Consider the following 24,187-nt stretch of genomic DNA (forward strand, 5'->3'; position numbering starts at 1 on the left):
GGGACTAGACCTTGACAGGGATGTAGAACAAAGTTCCCTAAGGAAGGATGATTGAACCGAAATTTAAAGAAAAAGTAGTAGTCGGGCACTGTGGACATTGGGAGAGTGTGGGGGTAGTATTGCAAACAGCCAACATTTGAAAAGAACTGAAATGTGGCACATTTGAGGAATCAAAATAAAAGAAGAAAAGCTCAATCATGACTCAAGTGTAGTGTATGAGGGAGAATATCAAGCTAGTCTCAGCCTTAGCTGTGACTCACGAGTTGAGTGATCTGGGATAAGTCACTTAACCTTTCTGAATCTTTTTCTTCTTCCATAAAATGGAATATGATGTTATTGTAGATCCTCACATGCTGGTGGATAAAAAGTGGCATCTTGTTTTAGTTAACGTATTTAATTATGATGCAGTTACACATAATTTCATATATTACCCACATATTTATGAGTCTTTGGACAGTCTGTGTCCTTTCCTCATTTTTCTCTTGAGTTTTTTGTCTTTTTCTTTTGGTCTTTAAACTTTTGTTTAACCCACCTGTCCATTCAGAACAAATTATATCTCATTTACAAATGAACAGATTTCTATTTGTAATCCACTGTATGTAAGTAGACACATGTATATATTTTAATCTTCAAACCTCATTAGATTTTTCACTGTTCATTGTGCATGTTACAGTTGTTTCCGAGAGCTTTTAAATATTGTGTTTTTGCAGGCCTCAGACATCCAGGCAAGGACAGTAATACTTACCTGGTCACCTCCTTCCAGCTTCATTAACGGCGAAACAGATGAGACTACTATACCAGAGCTCTATGGTTATGAAATTCTGGTCTCAAGTACTGGAAAAGATGGGAAATATAAAAGTGTATATGTGTAGGTATTTGTTATATCTTACTCCCTCCCATTATATAAGTTATGGTTTATCATAAAGAGCTTAATACTACCTTTGTTCTACTTTTCTCTTTTCATGTTTTTATTTTGAACTATATAATTGAGCAGTGATAGTGATTTCAATATAAATAGTCCAAATGCTGGCTGGTACACACAGTGAAAGCCCATGCTTTCACTGACCAATTCAGCTTTTTTATTTTTCAGTAGGTTCCCTAACAGATGGTTCACTATTCACATTTTCCTGAGGCATACATATAAATTGTAATATATAGAAGCCAGGACCAGAAATGAGAACTCTTAGATTACAAACTCATGAAATACGGTATTGCTCCTCTGAAGAGTTAGATTTAATTTTTATTTGTATAAGCTCATGTCCTATTGCAAAATGAATTTAGTGCCATTATTCCTCATTTTTATGTTGGTTTATTAATCATATTTTGAAAACCTACCATAGTTCTCTTTTCTTACTACACAGTGTATTTATTATACATCAAGTAGCCTTAGAAAGGGTCAGTGGCTAAAATTGTGACATTTTTGATTGACTAGTTGTAAAATAAATTATTTTTCTGCTCTGCCGGTGTGGCTCAGTGGTTAAATGTTGACCTATGAACAGGAGGTCACGGTCAGGGCACAAGCCTGGATTGTAGGCTCGATCCCCAGTAAGGGTGGTTGGTGTGTGTGTGGTGGAGGGCGGGGGGTGCGCAGGAGGCAGCCTATCAATGAATCTCTCTCATCATTGATTTTTCTATCTCTCTCCCTCTCTAAAATCAATAAAAATATATTTTAAAAAATAAAAAATTATTTTTCTGTCCTTATTCATATAGAAATTGCTTATTCTAATGAAAAAATAGAGTAAAGTTGATTATTAGTTATAATTTAAGCACCAGAAAGATTGTAAATGAGGTTGGTTAGTCATTCAAATGATCATAATTAACACAGAATACTGGATATGTCAGCCTTTTTTGTGTCTTTTTTTCCAAAAATAGCTAGTATAGGGAAGAAAGGAAAGTGAAATTACCCCAGTGATTATCATCTGGTAACATAAGATTATAAAAATGTTGTCTCCTATCTCTCTTGAGACTTCCTTGTGTTTATTCATTTTTCTTAAAAGAGACAAACCTACCTATCTTTATCCCCTGTTTACCCCCTATCTAAGGGGTAAATAGGTGATAAAGGACCATCAACATAAAGGGAGTTTTTGTGTTACTGGTCGTATAATTAGCTATCGTTGCTTTTTAAGAGGATTTACCTCCATCTGCAGCCTGACAAGAGAGAACAGGAGGGAAATTAGTCACTTCCTTTACCCTCCATCAATTAAGGTCTCTCTCTAAGGATGCTGCTGTAACTGTCCAATTCATTAAAATGCATTTTCACCAATGAGACCTGTTATTTTTTTTCTCATAATATATACTGGTTTTGATTTGAGAAACAAGATAGCTGGAAAACAGGGAGGAGGGGATTGCAGAAGTCCAAAAAGTGGAGAGGAGAGAAACTTGGATGAAGGAAACAGTGATTTTTTTTTTTTGAAGAAATAGAAAAGAGGCTTGTTTATTGGCTACATACCAAGTAATAGTTGTATGAAATGATTATTTTAAGAAGATGAGGACTGTTGTGTTTAAAAATGTCTTGGTGGCTACAGGAAATGCATTACTTTAAATTGTGATTATTGCTTTTTCTTATCTACTCATTAAACTGTAACATCCTATATAATAAAAGGCTAATATGCAAATTGACCAAACGGCGGAATGCCGGTTGCTATGATGTGCACTGACCACCAGGGGGCAGATGCTCAATGCAGGAGCTGCCCCCTGGTGGTCAGGGCACTCCCACAGGAGGAGCACCTCTCAGCCAGAAGGCCTGAGCCGGGCTCACGACTGGCGAGCCTCTCCCGTCTCCACGGCAGCACTAAGGATGTCCGAATGCCAGCTGTCAGTTGGACATCCCCCAAGGGCTCCCGGACTGCGAGAGGGCACAGGCTGGGCTGAGGGACCCCCCCTGAGTGCACAAATTTTGTGCACCGGGCCTCTAGTTTTAAATAAAGTTCCATGTTATATTCTAATAAAATGCAATAGTGGCAGACTCCATGTAAAAATTTGGTAATTTTTATTTCAGTATTATATGTGTTATTTCTCATTTCAACTATGTGCAAAATGGATTTTTAAATAATATAAAATGGTTCTATTTCTTGATTTGCTTACCACACTTACTTGTTTTATGGTAGTATTCAGGTACATACTTAAGTTTGGCACATATCCTAATTAAACAAATTCCATATTAGGGGAACTTGAATATGGTCACAGGTTGTAAAATAAGAACCAATATAATTTATAAATTACATACAGTGTACATAATGCATATCCTCCAGAAATGCTTTATTTACCACACAATGAAATATTACCTTTTTTCCCCAGAGGAGAAGAAACAAGTATCACTTTAAATGATCTCAAACCAGCTACGGAATACCATGCAAAGTAAGAAACCTCCTACATGTAGCTTTTCTATGATAGAACGTAGGTAGTGTTATTTTTAATCATTTTCTTAAAAGTCTAGAATGTAATTTAATTATTCACTTTGTATTAAAAACATGGACTTTCATAGGGGTGTTTTGAAACAATTATTAACACTTTCCCACAAAAGTAGAACATTTTGACTAGGTTGTTATATTGAAGGATTAGTCACCCTGTTTCTAAGGATATAAGGATTAGAATGAACATACAGTTAATATATATAATATATCTACAATATCTGGTTTAGCACTAGAAATTGTCCCAGCTTTTGAAAATTTTATAAAATAGAATCAAATAATATGTGACTTATGTTTATGTATTTGGAACAAGTTTGGGACATTAAAATTCTTACAATTTCACATTTAATTGGGATAACTTAGGAACTGTTTTACTCTGCATAGGTTTTCCATTGTAATTTACCAAAATTATAGAATCTACGGACTTCCCTGGTTGGGACTGAGTAAAATGCATTTACTTAGTCATCTCCATTTTGAAAAAGAACATTTTTGGATAGGATTATTCCTACTAAATGATTAAATTAAATCTGCAGTTCTACTTCCTGTGGATAAACACAATGTATAGTCTAACCTAGTATTCTTCAAACTGTGGATTGCAGCCATTATTGGATCATGTAATTAATTTTATAGGTTATATTCAGCATTTAAAAAAATTAAATGTTATCAAATGGAATAGAAGAGTATCAGTATATGTATTACTCTAGTTAAGGATATTGTCTCAGAACACTTGTTTTGCACATGTGTACACACAGTAGTTTTAGTGTGCCTGTGGATAATACATATTGCACAGACACAGTTATGTCACAATGTGAAATGTATTTTTTACTTTGGTTTGCAGTAAAAAAAGGTAAAAGCCACTAGTCTATCTTTTTTTTTTTTCTTTTAATGGCCACCCTTTTAATGTGCATATTTTCTTAATAAACCATTTAGAGGGGAACTTTCTAATTTGCAAGTACTTAAAGGTGATGCCTTTGAAAGGCTGTTTGCAATGATTCTGTAGGGTAAAACTATTTATTTTATCACCATAGAGTCCAGGCCGAATATAATTGTATAAAGGGAACTCCTTCAGAAACTGAAAGCTTTACCACCTTGAGCTGTGAACCTGACATACCTAATCCACCAAGGATAGCAAATCGGACGAAAAATTCACTCACTTTGCAATGGAAGGTAAGAATATTCTCTGGAGTATTTCCAACTGGACATTTCCATTTTTCCCTGAATAGTATTAAATTTTGATTATTTTTGGAGACAAAAAAAATCTTTAAGCTAACCTGCTCTTTACATAGCCTTTATAATAAAAGCCTAATATGCTAAGTGTCCGGTTGTCTGGTCGGCCATTCAACCAATCAAAGCATAATATGCTAATGATATGCTAAGGCTGCTCAGCTGCTCGCTATGACATGCACTGACCATCAAGGGGCAGATAGTCGACTGGTCAACCAGTCACTATGATGTGCACTGACCACCAGCGGGCAGACAGTCAACTGGTAGACTAGTCGCTATGACATGCAGTGACCACCAGGGGGCAGACTCTCTGACCAGTAGGTTAGTTTGCTGCTGGGGTCTGGCTGATTGGGACCGAGCAAGATGGGCCAGACATGCCCTGGAGCCCTCCCGCAGTCCTTCCCTGGCTGGCCAACCTTCCGTGTCCCGCCCCGGCCCCTATCGTGCACCGGTGGGGTCCCTCGGCCTGGCCTGCGCCCTCTCGCAATCTGGGACCCCTCGGGGGATGTCAGCCGGATTTGGCCCAACGGTGGAACGACCGTTTGCTGTGATGTGCACTGATCACCAGGTGCAGACACTCATTGCAGGAGTTGCCCCCTGGTGGTCAGTGTGCTCCCACAGGGGGAGCACCACTCAGCCAGAAGTCAGGCTCATGGCTGGTGAGAGCCTCTCCCACCTCGGTGGCAGCACTAAGGATGTCCGACTGACAGCGTAGGCAGCCTAAGCCGTCAGTCGGACATCCCTCAAGAGCTCCTGGACTGTGAGAGGGCGCAGGCTGGGCTGAAGGACCCCTCCCCAGTGCACGAATTTTGTGCACCGGGCCTCTAGTCTATATATATAAAAAGCCAGCAACCAGTCGCTATGACGCCCACTGCAGCCAGCAAACTGGCCCGATCAGGGGGTGGAACCAGACGGCCAACCTCCCGTGGCCCCTACCCTCACCCAGCCCTGACACTGATCGGACTCTCTCACCCTGATCAAGGGCGGGGTGACTGGCCAACCCCTCCATGGCCCTTCCCCCCTGGCCAGCCCCTCCCTTGATGGGCCATCCTACTCCGAACAGGGGCAGGGCCAGCTAGCCATCCACTCGTGGCCCCTCCCCCAGGCCACTGGCCCCCAATCAGCCCCTGCACACCACATTGGGGGCAGGGCTGGCCGGCCCACCACTCATAGCCCCTCCCCATGGCCAGCCCCAACCCCGATCAGCCCCCAACACCCTGGTTGGCCCATGGCCCTTCCCCCCAGCCAGCTCTGTCCCTGATCGCCCCATACCAATCGGGAGTGGGGCTGGCCGGCCAACCTCCCCAGCCACTGACCCCCTGATTGGCCCCCCCGCCCCAATAGGGGGAGGAGCCGGAAGGCCAACCTCCTGCAGCCCCTCCCCCAGGCTGGCCCTGCCCCCAAACAGCCTGCGGCCCCTCCCCAAAGCCAGCTCCACCCCTAATTGGCCCCCCACTCTAATCAGGGGCAGGGCCAGCCGGCCAACCACCCATGGCCCCTGCTCCTGGCTGCTGGCCCCCAATCGGCGCTGCCCACCCCATTTGGGGTGGGGCCCACCAGCCAATTGCCCGCAGCCCCTCCCCCCAGCCAGCCCAGCCCAGATTGGGCCCTGATCAGGGTGGGCCAGTCAGCCAATCTCCCGCCATCTCCTCCCGACAGGCCCGGCCCCAATCCATCCCAATTGGGCCTGGGCCGGCTGGACCTCACCCGTGCACGAATTCATGCCCTGGGCCTCTAGTCTATATCCTGTATAATAAAAATGTAATACGCAAATTGACCTTCATGCCATAACACCATCACAAAATGGTGGCGCGCACACCGGGGGCGGGCCAGCAGGGGTGGGGCAGCGGTGTTCCGCAGAGCTTCCACTGGGGTTCCTGCGGCCCCATGGGGGTGTAAGGGTCCCGGCGGCCGCTTCCTGCGGCTTCTGCCAGGGTTTCCGCAGCCTGGAGGCAGGGCATCAGGACAGGACTCTGGGACTCAGGGCAGTCCCATGGCCCCGAGGAGGGTGGTACCAGGTCTCACGTGGTTTCGTGCAACGGGTTACTAGTCCTATCTAATAAAAGAGTAATAGGCAAATTAACCATCACTCTGCTACACCCACAAGCCACGCCCATCAGCCAATCAGGAGCAAGTGTGCAAATTAACCCAACCAAGATGGCTGCAGCCACAGATTGAGCAGGAGGCTTGGGTTGCCCCCGGCAATGGAGGAAGCCAAGCTTTCCGCACACCCTGGCCAGCCCAGGCCTCCACTCAAGGCTACAAAGTTTCAATTATAGAAGATAAATAAATCCCAACAAAAATGGCTGCGGCCACAGAGCAAACAGGAGGCTTGAGTTGCCCCTGGCAATGGAGGAAGCCAAGCTTCCACAGCCCTGGCTGGCCAAGGCCTCCACTCAAGGCTACAAAGTTTCAATTATAGAAGATACATAAATACCAGATACCAGGGCCTCTGCTTGGGTTGCCAGGGGGCGTGGCCGGCCTGCAAACCACCACAGGCCCCTCACCCAGGCCACCCCACACCACAAGGGAACCCCCACCCTGATCCGGGACACCCTTCAGGGCAAACCAGCTGGCCCCCTCCCGTGCACCAGGCCTCTATCTTATCTAATAAAAGAGTAATATGCAAATTGACCATCACTCCAACACACAAGATGGCTGCCCCCATGTGGTCAAAGATCCTGCCCCCATGTGGACACAAGATGGCCACCACAAGATGGCCAGCAGGGGAGGGCAGTTGGGAGGGACCAGGCCTGCAAGGGAGGGCAGTTGAGGGCAATCAGGCCAGCAAGTGAGGGCAGTTGGGAGGGACCAGGCCTACAAGGGAGGGCGGTTGGGGGGAACCCAGGCCTGCAGGGGAGAGCAGTTGGGGGGGACCAGGCCTGCAGGGGAGGGCAGTTGGGGGCGACCAGGCCGGCAGGGGAGGGCAGTTAGGGGCGACCAGGCTGGCAGGGGAGGGCAGTTAGGGGTGACCAGGCCAGCAGGGGAGGGCAGTTAGGGGTGACCAGGCCTGCAGGGGAGGGCAGTTGGGGGGGACCAGGCCTGCAGGGGAGGGCAGTTGGGGGTGACCAGGACTGTAGGGTAGGGCAGTTAGGGGTGACCAGGCCTGCAGGGGAGGGCAGTTAGGCATCAGTCAGGCTGGCAGGGGAGTGGTTAGGGGGTGATCAGGCTGGCAGGCAGAAGCGGTTAGGGGCAATCAGGAAGGCAAGCAGGCGAGCATTTGGGAACCAACATTCCTGGATAGTATATATATAAAAGCCTAAGCGACCGTTACAGGTGAATGACTGGAACGACTGTTGACCAGTCACTATGAAGCACACTGACCATGAGGGGGCAGATGCTAAACACATGAGCTGCCCCCTGATGGTTAATATGCACCCACAGCCAACCTTCCATGGCCCCTCCCCCCACCCGGCTGGCCCCCATTGGTCCCTGGTGCTAAGCCATTCGTAGAGACCTGCTTCTGGGTCAGGGTTTCGTACATAGCAGAGCAGCTCCCTCGCTGTGATCTATTAAAAGTAAACCCTCAACACAAGGGTTTGTCTCACTCCCATCCTCTCCCTTCCCCAGGAGCCGCCCGCCCACCGCAGTGGTGGTGTGGCAGCGAGGGAAGGAGGAGGAGGGGAGTCAGGGAACCGTGCAGTAGCAGGGTGCCAACAGCAGCCTCAGTGTCCGGCATCCATGCCTTCTGCACCCAGCCTGGCGACAGTTGCCTCCTCTCCGACCCCACCAGGGCCCTTGGGCCCTAGCTGGGACAGGGAACCGGGAGTGGGTGGTGGCAGATGTGGCCCCTTTCCCAGGGAGGCTGGGGCCAGCTCCCTCCTTGGGGCTGGCAGCCAACCTTCTGTGGTCTCTTCCCCCCTTACCCCCCACCCCCCACCCCTCCATGCACAAATTCATGCACCGGGCCTCTAGTATTAAATAAGAATTTGTTTCTTATATTTTAAAATAACACTGTTACTGGTTTTCCTTACTATATGTAAATATAGCTAGAAAAGATTGATTTATAATTAGAGTTCTTCCTATACTGGACATGTAATAACATTGAGTGTTGCAACAGTTATACTCAAGTTCATTCCTTTTTATAATATTTTGTAATGATGCCTGTATATCCTGAATTTTATCCTAAATGAGATTCATAACTAGACTCATAGCTTAGAAAATATCAGTATGAAAAATTTTTTCAATAAAATATCAATATGGTGCCTTAAAAGAGGAATAAAATTATTTTTAATAGAATAATATTCATTTCAATATAAAAAATGTTTGTACCTAGCTACACAACATGTAATGAAGTAGACAGACACTATAAATAGAATTGGTAATTCAAACACCACAGACAGCATTGTCATGGGTGACATGATTTTCTGACATAATATATAGGTCTTGGGAAATTTCTGAGCAAAATTAAATATAGTCTCTTAAATTGCATAGTAGTTGCATTTTGGGAAAATTCAGTAACTGTTAAAACTGTATACACACATTGTAAAATGGAATTAGGTTCTAGGCTTTGATCATTATAAACAGATATTTCACCTATATAGCTATCAAGTAGGACCTCCAAAAGTCCATCCTAGAGGGAGAGAACAATTCTTTATTGTACTGATTGTCCCACACTCTGCAGGACTGTTAGCTTCTTGATGCAACCCCTCTATTAATAAGCTCCTCTACCCATCATTATTGTGATGGTCAGAAGCATCTCCCACAAAATTACAAAACAGTGTACCACCTAAAAAGGAGTACCACCTCTGTTAGCAACCATTGATTTGCAGTGATAAAAGAACTAATTATCTTGATTTCATTATCTCATCTTACCTCAAGAGTAAAACTCAGGACTAGCTTTCTTTGTGAAAGCTTTTGAATATTTGAAACTTACTAGTTGTTTGGAATTTGTTATTCCCCAGTTCTTTATAGGATATTAGATGCTTTGTGTAGTTAAAAACTGCTAGCACATGTAAATCAGTCAAGTATGATTAATTTCATTTCATGTCACTTAGAGTAATGTTTTATTTATAAACTAGTGACCCCCTGCACAGATTCATGCACATTGAACGGAAATTAATTAGAAGGTGGCTGGCGGTGCGGGACTGGGTGAAGAGGGCCGGACATGCCCTGTAGCCAACTTCCCATGATCCCTCCCCGGCCGGCCGTACCTGGGGTGGCGCCTTTGCTCGAAAGGCTTCGCGGAGTGAGCGGGGTCCCTCCAGCGGGTGAATTCCCTTGGCCTGTCCTGCGGGGATTGGGCCAAAACCGGCTCTCCAACATCCCCTGAGGGGTCCCAGAGTGCTAAAGGGCACTCTGCAAAGTTGCTGTCATACAGGGTGTGGAACACAAACGCAAGTGTGCAGTAAACCAGATTTGGGGTCGACAGTGCCCCAGCAACAACATAACCCACGGCTGAAAGTGGAATTGCGCAGCCCCACGAGGAACCCGGCTCCCTCCTCTCTGGTTTCGGGGTATGTCATCTGAGAACTGCCTTAGCCAAGTCACTGCAGCTCGACAGCTCCTGCATTGAGCATCTGCCTCCTGGTGGTCAGTATGCATCATAGTGACCGGTCGGATGGTCGGCCACCTAGCATATTAGCCTTTTATATATATAGATTATATATATAGATATGTTAAGGCCCTTTCCTTTGGTAGCGCAAATGGGATAGCAGTCCAGTGCCCTTCACGTAGGTTGGGATTTCTCTAGCGTACTCTATACTGATGATAGTCACAATTGAATTTTGAAATTTCTGTCTTTAACAATATCTCAAGCAGCCTGTACAAGAGGTAAACAGTGCTACCTCTTAGTTGCCCACACAGATTGCCCAGCTTGCACACTTCTAGAAATGGCCCATTACATACATACATACATATATATATATATATATATATATATATATATATACACACACACACACACACACACACACACACACACACACACACAGTAATCAGCATGATTGTGGAGATAGGTATTATTGTTATTGGTAATAGCGTTGTATGCAGTTATGTGCCAGCTAATGATATTTCAGTCAATGACAGACTGCATGTATAGCAGTCGTCAAAATAATATGGTAATGGAGCTGAAAAATTATCTTCTAGTGAAGCCTTAGCTGTCATGAGGTTGTAGTGCAATGCATTACTCACGTGTTTGTAGTGATCCTGGTGTAAACAAACCTATTGCACTGTACAGTACATAATACTTGATAATGATAATAAATGACTATGTTACTAATTTAGGTATTTGCTATACTTTTTATTGTTATTCTAGAGTGTACTCTTTCTACTTATTAAAAAGAAAAGTTTGCTATAAAACAGTATGCCTAATACAGCTCATGTATGTTTACAGTGTCTCTTGATTGCATCATTTTCTTTGTGCTGCATTTTAATCACCAATTGTTTTATACAGTAACATGCTGTACAGGCTGATCGCCTAGGAGCAATAGGCTGTACCATATAGCCTAAGTATGTCATAGGCTCTACCATTTAGATTTGTGTAAGCACACTCTAAGATATTTGCACAGTGACGAAATCACCTCACAATGCATTTCTCAGAACATATCCCCATGGTTGAGCAGTGCATAACTGTACCTCAGAGTTGTTGGGAAGATTATCAGATAATATCTGTATAGCCTGTAGCACAATGCCTGGAATATAATAAGCACAATAACTATTGTTTTTTCATTTTAAGTTTGAAGAAAACTAGATTAGTGACTTAAATATCGAATCTTTTGACTCTGCTGCCTCAATTTAATCTAAAAGCATGACTATGAAGGTTATCATGGTATGAGAACAGTGGCATTCATTAGCAGTTGAGAGAAGTTCTTTATTAACTGACATTGTTTAAAATTGCGAGTGCATGGTTATGATAAAAAGTTGACTGAAGTTGGTTGTTAACTCTGTTGTTATTGCTGGAATACTTCTGGGTAAGAACACTGATTTTGTGTCAGATAGAACAAATTCAGTTTCACTCCACTCTTAGTGACTGTGATCTGGGATAACTTATTTGGGCTCCTTAAAGCCTCCTTTCTTTAATACAGTTGGATAATAGTACTTTGTAGAGTTGATGCATTAAGTGAGATAAGGTAAAAACACTTTATATATAATAGTTTCCCCCCTAACTCACAGAAAAACTGGATAGGTCACAGGTCATTCATGGTGGACATTTTCACAGCCTCACAAAGTAATAGAAAAAAATAAGTAAATGTGAGACCTTAATAATTAAACTAGAACAATCTGGAGTCATTTACTATAGAGAAATGTATTTTTATACCACTCACTTCTTGCTGAGACCTGCAACCTTATCTACCTTTGGATTTGCTCTCCTGCTACGTAAGAGTTGGCATTTCCCAATGATTCTTCCTCTACCCTTTCTCCATACAGTCACGTTTAACCGCCACTGCTGTGCCAGTCAGAGAGCTATTCCTGTAACTTACATAGAAAATTTAGGTCATGCTAACTAGTTAAAAATTACACTTAAAAAAAATTTTTAAACACCATATCTGTGTTAGCATTTAACAAATAATTTGGAACTCTGTGTTATAAAAATTGAGTTAAAAACTTGACAATCCTTGATTGCTGTCTTACATCGTAGTTGGCAATATTACATAAAAACTGGATAGAGTCCAGAAAATTATCAACCTTCACTGGAGAACCATTTAAAAAACTAAGAATGTTTTCCCCTTGCAAAATTTTCTTTTTCTTTATTTTTTATTAAATTTATTGGGGTGACATTGTTTAATAAAATTATATAGGTTTCAGGTATACAATTATATGATACATCATTTGTAGATTATTTAACTTTGATAAGAGTCTTAGAGTCAATTGTGTTCAAATAGATGACATTTCAGTATAAGGACTGTAATGATCACTTGTTCTGAATCAAAGTGAGTATTAAAAAGGAAATAGGTTGAAATTTTAGAAAGAAAATTCAGCAATGGTAATAAATTATACCTAACCCTACAACTCAAAGAGTTAGAAAGAGAGCAACAAGAAAAGCCCAACATAAGCAGAAGGAAGGAAATAATAAAGATCAGAGTGGAGATAAAAGACAGAAACCAAAAAAAAAAAATAAAACAATACAAAAGATCAACAAAACCAAGAGCTGGTTCTTTGAAAGGATAAACAAGATTGATGAATCTCTAGCCAGGCTCACCAAGAAGCAAAAAGAGAGGACCCAAAACAACAAAATCAGAAATAAAAGAGGTGAAATAACAACAGATCCTGCCGAAATACAAACGATTATGAAAAAATACTACAAACAATTCTATTCCAACAAAATGGACAACCTAGTTGAAATGGACATATTCTTAGAAAAATACAAGCTCCCAAAACTCAACCAAGAAGAATCAAAAAAACGTGAATAGGCCAATAACTACCGAAGAAATTGAAACAGCGATCAAAAATCTTCCAGCAAATAAAAGCCCTGGTCCAGACGGCTTTACAGGGGAGTTCTACCAAGCATTCAAAGAAGAACTAAAACCTATCCTCCTCAGACTATTCCAAACAATTCAAGAGGAAGGCACACTTCCAAGCTCTTCCTATGAAGCCAGCATTACCCTAATCCTAAAACCAGATAAAGACACCACAAAAAAGAGAACTACAGGCCAATATCCTTGATGAACATAGATGCTAAAATCCTCAACAAAATTCTAGCAAATCAGATTCTGCAATACATTAGAAAGATCATAAACCATGACCAAGTGGGATTTATTCCAGGGATGCAAGGATGGTACAATATCCACAAATCAATAAATGTGATACATCACATAAACTAAGAGACAAAAATCACATAATCATATCAATTGATGCAGAAAAAGCATTTGACAAAATCCAACACCCTTTCTTGATAAAAACTCTCAGCAAAGTGGGAATAGAAGGATCATACCTCAACGTAATAAAAGCCCTATATGACAAACCTACAGCCAACATCATACTCAATGGGCAAAAACTAAAACCATTTCCCTTAAGAACAGGAACAAGACAAGGATGCCCACTTTCATCACTTTTGTTCGACATAGTACTAGAAGTACTAGCCATAGTGATCAGACAAGAAAAAGAAATAAAAGACATTCAAATTGGAAAAGAAGTAAAACTGTCCTTATTTGCAGATGGCATGATACTACACATAGAAAACCCCAAAGACTCCATCAAAAAACTACTACACCTAATAAATGAATTTGGCAATGTAGCAGGATACAAAATTAACACAGAGAAATCTATGGCCTTTTTATACACCAATAATGAACTCATAGAAAGAGAGATGAAAAAATGCCATTTACCACTGCACCAAAAAAATTAAGATACCTAGGAATAAACTAAAGACGTAAAAGACCTGTACTCAGAAAACTATAGGACATTGGAAAAAGAGATAGAGAAAGACATAAACAAATGGAAGAACATAGCATGTTCATGAATTGTTAGAATCAACATCATTAAAATGTCCATACTACCCAAAAGCAATCTGTGGATTCAATGCAATACCTATTAAAATGCCAATGGCATTATTTCAAAGATCTAGAACAAACTTTACAAAAATTCATCTGGAATTTTAAAAGACCCCGAATAGCCACAGCTATCCTGAGAAAGAAGAACAAAGGTGGTGGGGTCACAATACCAGACATCAAGCTACATTACCAACCCACGGTTCTCAAAACTGCCTGGTACTGGCACAAGGACAGGCATATAGACCAATGCAACAGAATAGAGAACCCAGAAATTGACCCAAGCCATTATACTCAATTAATATTTGACAGAGGAGTCAAGAGCATACAATGGAGTCAAAACAGTCTCTTCAATAAATGGTGCTGGGAAATTTGGTCAAATACATGCGGAAAAATGAAACTAGATCACCAACTTGCACCATACACAGAAACAAACTCAAAATCGCTAAAGGACTTGAATATAAGATGGAAAACCATAAAAATCCTACAAGACTCCATAGGCAGCAAAATTGAAGACATATGTCATAGCAGTATCTTTACAAACACAGATCTTAGGGCAAGAGAGACTAAGGAGAAAATAAACAAATGGGACTACATCGAAATAAAAAGCTTCTGCACAGCAAAAGAAACCATCAACAAAACCCACTGCATGGGAGAACATATTTACCAATGTTATCTCCAATAAGGGTTTAATCTCCAACATTTACAGGGAACTCATACAACTTAACAAAAGGAAGATAAGCAATCCAATCAAAAAATGGGCAAAGGATCTAAATAGACACTTTTTGAAAGAGGACATTCGGAAAGCCAAGAGACATATGAAAACATGTTCAAAGTCACTAATCATCTGAGAGATGCAAATCAAAACGACAGTGAGGTACCACCTCACACCTGTCAGAATGGCTATCATCAACAAATCAACAAATGACAAGTGCTGGAGAGGATGCGGAGAAAAAGGAACCCTTCTTCACTGCTGGTGGGAATGCAGACTGGTGCAGCCACTGTGGAGAACAGTATGGAGTTTCCTCAAAAATTTAAAAATGGAACTGCCATTTGATCCAGTAATACCACTTCCAGGAATATATCCTAAGAAAACAGAAACACCAATCAGAAAGGATATATGCACCCCTATATTCATAGCAGCACAATTCACCATTGCTAAGATTTGGAAACAGCCTAAATGCCCATCAGCAGATGAGTGGATTAGAAAACTATGGTACATTTACACAATGGAATACTATGCTGCTATAAAAAAGAAGGAATTCTTACCATTTGCAACAGCATGGATGGAACTGGAAAGCATTATGCTAAGCGAAATAAGCCAGTCAGTGAAAGAAAAATACCATATCATCTCACTCATTTATGGATAATAAAGAACATTATAGCCTGACGAACAAAATGATAGATACAGAGGCAGAGAAGCATCAAACAGACTGTGAAATTTCAGCGGGAAGGCTGGGGAGGGGGGGCTTGGAGGAGGTAAGAGATCAACTGAAGCACTTGTATGCATGCATATAAGCATATCCAGTGGATGCAAGACACGGAGGATGGGGTGAGGGCATGTGCCGAGGGGTAGGGGAGGCCAGGGGAAGATCAATGGGGGGGGGGAAGGAAACATATGTACTACTATTTGCAATACTTTAAACAATTAAAAGAAAGAAAGAAAATTCAGGTAGAAATAAGATTGAAAATCTGGAGTGATTAAATACTGGAATAAAATGCCAAGGGAGACTGAAGATTAACAGATTGATGAATTAGTAGTCCTAGATAGGTGGTACATTGAGTTTAGAAGCAGAGATCCAGACAGTATGCCCTCTTGGAGTTCCTTTCAGCACCCTACTTTTTTCTTCGGTGTATTATACCAGCGGTTGCCAACCGGTGGTCCGCGGACCACTGGTGGTTTGTGAGGTCTGAAAGGTTGGTGACCACTGTATTATAGAATACTAGAGACCGGTGCACGAAATTCGTGCATGGGGGATGGGGAGGGTCCCTCAGCCTGGCCTGCACCCTCTCCAATCTGGGATCCCTCTCACAATCCAGAACCACTGGCTCCTAAGTGCTCACCTGCCTGATGCCCCTAACTGCTCTCCTGCCTGCTTGTTGCTCCTAACTGCTCCCCTGCCAGCCTGATCCCCCTGACTGCTCTCCCCTCCTGGCCTGATCCCCCTAACTGCCTATCTGCTCTCCCCTCCTAGCCTAAAACCCCTAACTGCCCATCTGCTCTCCCTTCCTCTCCGTGCCTTCAGACCCCGGCGTAGGAGTGCTGAGAGCTGTCCACCGAGGCCCCGCCCCCGTCCTGATGCCCCCCTCTGGGCCGGGCAGCGCAGCAGGCCTGCGCGTGCTCCCGCCGGGTGGGGGGGGGGCTGTCCCTGTCCTAACACCCCCCTCTGGGCCGGGCGGCGCCACAGGCCTGTGCGCACCTTCGCCAGGGGGGCCTCCCCCTGCGGCAGCCTCATGTCCCGGTGGCGCAAGTCCCCATCCCCACCCACCAGCTTCTGTGCGCATGCAGCCTGTTGAACCCGTTAGAACCAATTAGCATATTACCTCTTTATATATATATAGATTACTTTTAGATTTTAAGGTGAGTTTTAATAAATACTTAGTCCTAGGAGCTTAAAGCTGATAAAAGGCAAAGTGATTTTTTTAAAAGGATTATTAAAGGTAAGATAGTTCTTGCTTAAAAAGGTATTTCAATATTCAGAAAAACTTGAATAACCTCTCGCTTTGTTCTTTCCTTGCATTTAAGAGGATTATGTGGTATCCAAGATATATATTTCTCTGCAAATTTTTCTAGGGCCAAGTCACAGAGAACATCTGTAACAGTATAGATTCCTTAGATTAGATCATCACAGTATCTTTTACAAAAGTACTAATTTGTACTCCTTTTGTTTGTTTTAGACACCTAGTGACAATGGTTCTAAAATCCAAAGCTTTATTTTAGAATGGGATGAGGTAAGTAAATTGAATCTTTAAATTAGGTTAAAATTGTGTGTATATCCTCAGGCAGAAATAACTTTTTTGTTTAATAGTTAAGTTTTTCCTCTTTTAAAAACAATGTGAATTGTTTCATGTGGAACATGAGTGAACTGATAGTATTCTTAGAAAATATTACTGACTGGACCTCCCTGTTTTGTTTTTAACTAAACCACCATTAAGCTGTTACTTGGGTAATTACCTTGATTTTTTTAAAAAAATTACTTTTTTACATTAGCTTTAAAGGCTAATAGTCATTGTTTATGCCTGTTTTTACAAATTACCACAAACCTTGTGGCTTAAAACAATACACATTTATTCTCTTATAGTTCTGAAAGCTAGAAATTTTTTTTTAATCCTCTACTGAGGATATGTTTATTGATTGGGGGTGGGGGTGGAGAAACATCCATTGACCAGAGATCGAACCCATAACCTTTGGGAATGCAGGATGATACTCCAAACAACTGAGCTACCTGGCCAGGGCATGGAAACCAGAAATTTTAAATGGGTTTCACTGAGCCAAAAATAAGATATCACAATGGCCATGCTTCCTCCAGAAACTCTAGAGGAGAATAATCTGTTGCTTAGCCTTTTCCAGCTTCTGGAGCTCTCCTCATTACTTGTTAATGGCCACATTAAATGCCTTTTCTCCCCCTACTGCCATTATCACATTGCCTTTTATCTCTTCTGTCTTCAAGTCCTCCTCTGCCTCCCTCTAAAAAGGATACTTGTAATTCCATTTAGGGCCCATCCATATAACCAGGATAATCTCTCCATCTCAAGAGCCTTAACTTAATCACATCTGTACAGTCCCTGTTGCCATATAAGGTAACATTCACAGGTTGCAGGTAGTATTAGGACCTGGATATCTTGGAGACCATTATTCAGCCTACCACAGCAAGATTACTGGGCTTTATTGTTTAGTACTCTGTTTTACTGTCATTTATCATGTTTCCTCATGCCCTGCTGCTTACACACAGCTAAAATAGGAGGGACCAAAGAGAGTAGAAGAAATTCCTTTGGTAATTTGGGAATTCAGCAGTAATGAGGCCCAATCAAGTGGGTTTAATTCCAAAAGTTCTAAGAGAATTCAGAATTAGGAAACCTATTACTATATGATAGTAATTTAGAAGAAAAACTGTAACATCTTGACAAATTATGAAAAGGTATTTGATAAAAATTTAGCACCCATTTCAGTTAAAAATCCAAACAAATTAGGACTTGAAATGTAATTCCTTATTTGATAGTTATTTTCGTATTAAGCAAAATACCATCACTAAACAACAATGAAAGCATTCTGGTTACAGCAGAAACAAGTGAAAGTTGCCTGTTATCCCCACCTTTATTTAACATTATTCAGGAAGTTATAGTTATGATTTGGAACCAAAACAAGAAGTACAGCCATGGTGGCTAGCCTGGGGAGTACAATTATCATTATTTAGAGATGATATGATTTTCTATTTAGACAACTCAGTAGAATTAAGTATAAACACTATTAAAACTAACAAAAGTTCAGTAAAGCAGACTGACAAAGACTAAAGGTTTTCTTTGAAGCAGAAGTTACTCTAACCACCCTTTACCTCTACTGACACAATAACAAAAATAGGTAGAGAATGAGAACCTAGTCCTTTTTATGTAACACCCTAAATTTCTAAAAACACTTTAGTTTTCCTGACCTGCAGACTTTTCTCTTTCCCTTATACTCCTTTTTCTTTTCTGCTTATTCTCTTTCATTGTTAAATCTAAGCAGTAGCAGCTCCAAAATCTTTATTTTAAAAAAGCTTAGTAGCTATATAGGTGGAGGTCTGAAGATGTGTATGGACATTTTCTTAAAACTTTGCATAGCACTTTTCATAAGCTGAGAAACACCACCAGTGGTGCATATCAAAGATCACATCACCGTTGCCACCACTGCCAATCCCCCTCTTGAGATTATGGGTTCGTACCTGGAAAGAGTTTCTTTTATTAAAGCCAGAGGTTTAGCATAGCTAAAATAGGCACTTAGTTCAAGAAGTCATACAAAGATACCTATTCTCCAATTTTTGAATTCTGCATTTAACAAAGAGTAACTATCATATAAAAGATGTGTGTAATCTCATAATTCTCTTGAGATCCATGACATGCATGTAATTAAGATGACTTTTGGCCTTGCCAGTTTGGCTCAGTAGATAGAACATTGGCCCGTAAACTGAAGGGTCAGGGATTCGATTCCAATCAAGGGCATATACCTCAGTTGCAGGCTCAATCCCCAGCCCTGTTCAGGGCACAGACAGGAGACAACCTATTGATGTTTCTCTCTCACATCAATGTTTCTCTGTCTCTCCCCCTCCCTTCCACTCTCTCTAAAAATCATTGGGAAAATGTCCTCGGGTAAGGATTAACAACAACAAAAAAATGACTTTCAATGTATGATGGTTAATATGTTACTATCAAGTAGGAATTGATGTGGATTTATCTTTTTACAATAATGTATCTGATATGTAATAATTAGCCATTTCTTTTAGGGAAAAGGAAATGGAGAATTTTGTCAGTGTTACATGGGCTCACAGAAGCAATTTAAAATTACTAAACTGTCACCAGCAATGGGATGTAAATTTAGACTATCAGCCAAAAATGAGTATGGCACAAGGTAAAATACACTTTAATGTAGATATTTTAGCTTATCCAGTCAACTTTATTTGTATAAGTTATTTACAGTCCAAATTATCTGCTAAAATTCTGCTTTGTTATCATTTTGTTGATATAGTTGTATTAAAAGCTGTAAGATGTGTTAGTTGCATAAACTGCAGTTTTAAAAGAATGCTAATTTATTTTTAGGTATTTGACTTGGTTACTGTAAAGATATTACCAAATTCAAGATATATTATTTAAATTATAATTAGTTATCAAAAATGTCATTTATCAAAAGTTAATTCTTTATAAAAATAACTTTTTCTCATTTCTTCTTAAACAAATTTCATTTGTTTCAACAGTGGTTTTAGTGAAGAAGTTTTATATTACACCTCAGGCTGTGCCCCTTCTATGCCAGCAAGTCCTATATTAACTAAGGCTGGCGTTACTTGGTTATCCTTACAATGGCGTAAACCCTCAGGAACACCATCAGATGAAGGAATTTCTTACATTTTAGAGATGGAGGATGAAACTTCAGTGAGTATGAATATGTATTTTAAATGGGGTATTTAAAACATTTCAGTGTGGTGTTAATCCTAATACTGTACTTATTGCCTTAATAGTTAGATCCTTCCCCAAATCTTTTGAATCTTTGGTTATATTTTGGAGGTATTGGGAGTGAGGGAGAACTCAGTCTTTATTTTTCTTGATGTGTAGGAATGAGTTTTGTTTTTTATGTTTTTGTATGTATGTTTGTGCCTGGGAATAACATAAAGTATGTCAAATATATATGTTTTGGGGGCAATAAAGAGAAGGGAAGATCACCCAGCCTTCTAAACTAAGCAATTCTAAAAGACAAGGAAATAGTATGTCTGCCTTCTCCAACTGTGTTTATACACTGCTTTCCCAAGTGCCACGGGAGACTTAAAGAACCTCACATGAGATTCTATAGTACAACCTAAATCTAGTTTCTACTGGCTCATCTTCTGTGAACTAGAATCAAGCTGAATAAGAGTTAGGCTGTCCTGTACTAGTTCTATATAGTTCCATAGCTTTTTAGAACTACTTTGAAACAATATGAATAAAAAATAGCATTGGTTTACTCCTAAGTGTATATCCAGGAGAATTGAAAACACATGTTCGTACAAAAATTTCTACATGAATTTTCATAGCATCATTCATAATATTCAAAAAGTGGGAACAACCCAAATGTCCATCTACTGCTGAATGGATAAACAAAATGTGATATAGCTATACAATGGAATATCATTCGGCCATATAAAGGAATGAAGTACTGACACATGCCACAACATAAGTGAATCTTGAAAACATTGTACTGAGTCAAAGAATTCTGTCACAAAAGGCCACATATTATGTTACTTAATTTGTATGGATATAGGCAAATCTGTAAAGACAACGTATATTAATAGATGAGAAAAGAGGGGAAGTGACTGCTAACCAAAAAATCAAGTACAGGCTCTATTCTGGAATTAGGTATTAATGATGGTTATAAGTGAGGTATTAAGTGATTACTTGTGAATATACTATAAACCATTGAATTTCACACTTTAAAATGGGAATTTTTTGGTACATATATCTCAGAGTTTTAAAACATTAAAAATAGCATTGGAAAAATAATTAAGCATTGTCACTGGGGCTATAAATAGCAATCCCAAACCTAAGTGACATTCCTACCTGCCAGGACAACCAACCGTCCATTTATTCACCTAAACACAACTATGTGTTCAGGGCAACTTAAATCTGTTAGTTATAGTTGTGTTTAGCTCTTAGAACATCTGTCTGGGAAATTTCTGTTCTAGAGTTAAGGTTACTGATAGTCAAGTTACCATTGGCTCTCACTCTTCCCTCAGTACAAAAATTTTCTCTTGGATACTCTTTTTACTGAAAATAAGTTGTCTCCTTCTACATTTGTTAGTAGCATTTCTGGATCTGTCCACTCAAGTTAGAAACTGCAATGTGAGAATTACACTAAACAGCATTGATCACATAGCACATAGGTGAAGATGAAGAAAACCTGGGTCTTTTCACATATTCATTATTCCCCATATTTCTGCTGTTAGACATCTAATGAAGATTTGTTTTTTCCCCTTTCCAGGGATATGGTTTTAAGCCTAAATATGATGGAGAAGATCTTACTTACACAGTGAAAAATCTCAGACGTAGTACAAAGTATAAATTTAAGGTAAGCTTTGGAAACCCCCTAAACGATTTATTTGTTCTTTTTATTCCTTGGTTTTAAAGCCAAGTATATACTTCACTCCTTTGGTTTTAAAATCTTAAATAATTTTGGCCTTTTCTAAAGTGCTTTATTTGACTTTCTTACTATATAATAGTGCTTCTCAAACATTATGTACAGTAGTCCCATCTCCCTTATCTGCAGTTTTACTTTCCATGGTTTCAGTTACTGATGGTCAACAGAAATCTGAAAGTATTAAATGAGAATCTCCAGAAGTAAATAATTAATAAACTTTAAATTGCGCACTATTCTTAGTATCATGATGATACTAAAATTGTGAAGAAGAAAAAAGAAATTCATGCTAGTTTTACTGTTACACCTTAAACAGTGGAAGTTATAGGCACAGTGTGTGAAAACATGAACAGAAAACGTGTTCCACTTGTTGGCAACATGTTGTGCCAGAAAGTATGGAGCTTATTAGGAGACTTGAGCAAGGGATCCTCTGAAACAAGTGACCACATTCACACAACTTTCATTACAGTATGTTGTTATAATGTTCTATTTTTATTATTAGTTGTTTTAATAACACTTGCTTACTGTTCCTAATTTATAAGTTAAACTTTATCATAGTTATCTATGTAAAGAACATAGTACATATAAGATTCAGTAATACCCCAGTTTCAGGCATCTACTGGGGGTCTTGGAACTTATCCCCCACAGGTAAGGGGGACTACTATATTTAAATTCAAAAGAGTTTTAATGTTTTATGGGACTCTTATTTGTAAATGTGAACAGATATATTTTTAAATGTGCATGTTTTTAAACATAATCAGAATACGATTTTTGGCAGGGATATTAGGCAAAGTAATGTTACTTTTTTCCTAGTGCCATGGTTGGCAAACTGCGGCTCGCAAGCCACATGCGGCTCTTTGGCCCCTTGAGTGTGGCTCTTCCACAAAATACCACGGCCTGGGCGAGTCTATTTTGAAGAAGTGGCGTTAGAAGAAGTTTAACTTTAAAAAAATTTGGCTCTCAAAAGAAATTTCAATTGTTGTACTGTTGATATTTGGCTCTGTTAACTAATGAGTTTGCTGACCACTGTCCTAGTGCATCATATCAAGTGGTACACAATTTCAGTTCATTCCATTACTGACACTCACTTGGAGAAGGTGATATCTACCATATTTCTTCACTGTAAAGTTGTTCTTTTTTCCTTTATAATAAGTACCACTGGCCCGGTGCACGAAATTTGTGCACGGGGGGTGGGAGGTCCCTCAGCCTGGCCTTCACCCTCTCCAATCTGGGATCCCTCTCATAATCCAGAACCACTGTTCCTAAGTGCTCACTTGCCTGCCTGATGCCCCTAACTGCTCCCCTGCTGGCCTAATGGCCCTTACTGCTCTCCCCTCTTGGTCTGATCCCCCTAACTGCCTATCTGCTCTCCCCTCCTGGCTTGATCCCCCTAATGCCTATCTGTTCTCCCCTCCTTGTCTGATTCCACTAACTGCCTGTCTGCTCTCCCCTCCTGGCCTAAACCTCCTAACTCCCTATGTGCTCTCCCTTCCTCTCCATGCCTTCATACCCCAGTGCAGGAGTGCTGAGAGCTCTCCGCCGAGGCCCTGCCCCTGTCCTGACAACCCCTCCGGGCCGGGTGGTGCCGCCATGGCACATCCTGACGCCCCCCCCTTCCAGGCCGGGCAGCACCAGAGGCCTGCGCGCGCCTCCGCCAGGGGAGCCGTCCCCTGTGGCAGCCTCATGTCCCAGTGGCACAAGTCCCCGCCCCCGTCCCCGCCCACCAGCTCCTGTGTGTGCGCAGCCTGGTTGTGACTGTGACACCATTAGGACCGATTAGCATATTACCTCTTTGTTATATAGATTTTGTAAATACTATGTAAACATCTTGTTCCTCATCAAACTTTAACCCACTAGTTTTAACACCCATTAATAAATCTTGCTTGAATCATTACTATGATTAATCATTACTAAGTGGTGATTTTTTTTATCACTAAAGGCCTGGTGCACAAAATTCGTGCATGGGGAGGGGGTGTCCCTCAGCCCGGCCTGCATCCTCTCCAATCTGGGACCCCTTGGGGGATATCTGACTTAGGGATCGGGCCTAAACTGGCAGTCAGACATCCCTCTTACAATCGAGGACTGCTGGCTCCTAACCACTCGCCTGCCTGCCTGCCTGATTGCCCCTATCCACTTCTGCCTGCCAGCCTGGTCAACCCCTAACCGCTCTCCTGCCAGCCTGATTGACACCTAACTGCTCCCCTGCCGGCCTGATTGCCCCCAACTGCCCTGCCCTGCAGGCCTGGTAACCCCCAACTGCCCTCCCCTGCCGG

The 24,187-nt window shown here is 41.3% G+C and overlaps 1 protein-coding gene across 2 annotated transcripts in view; it reads left to right on the forward strand.

The window, feature by feature from the left end:
* FNDC3A (fibronectin type III domain containing 3A) overlaps positions 1-24,187 on the forward strand; it is a 212,212-nt gene that overhangs the window by 160,197 nt on the left and 27,828 nt on the right. For both annotated transcript variants that reach the window (XM_080659488.1, XM_080659489.1), the window contains 7 exons: positions 711-868; positions 3,298-3,357; positions 4,439-4,577; positions 16,961-17,014; positions 19,540-19,664; positions 20,008-20,182; positions 21,762-21,848. In XM_080659488.1, coding sequence (XP_080515614.1) covers positions 711-868; positions 3,298-3,357; positions 4,439-4,577; positions 16,961-17,014; positions 19,540-19,664; positions 20,008-20,182; positions 21,762-21,848 — 798 coding nt within the window. The remainder of the gene's footprint in view (positions 1-710; positions 869-3,297; positions 3,358-4,438; positions 4,578-16,960; positions 17,015-19,539; positions 19,665-20,007; positions 20,183-21,761; positions 21,849-24,187) is intronic.

Source organism: Plecotus auritus, assembly GCF_963455305.1.
Source record: "Plecotus auritus genome assembly, chromosome: 3".
Taxonomy (NCBI): domain Eukaryota; kingdom Metazoa; phylum Chordata; class Mammalia; order Chiroptera; family Vespertilionidae; genus Plecotus; species Plecotus auritus.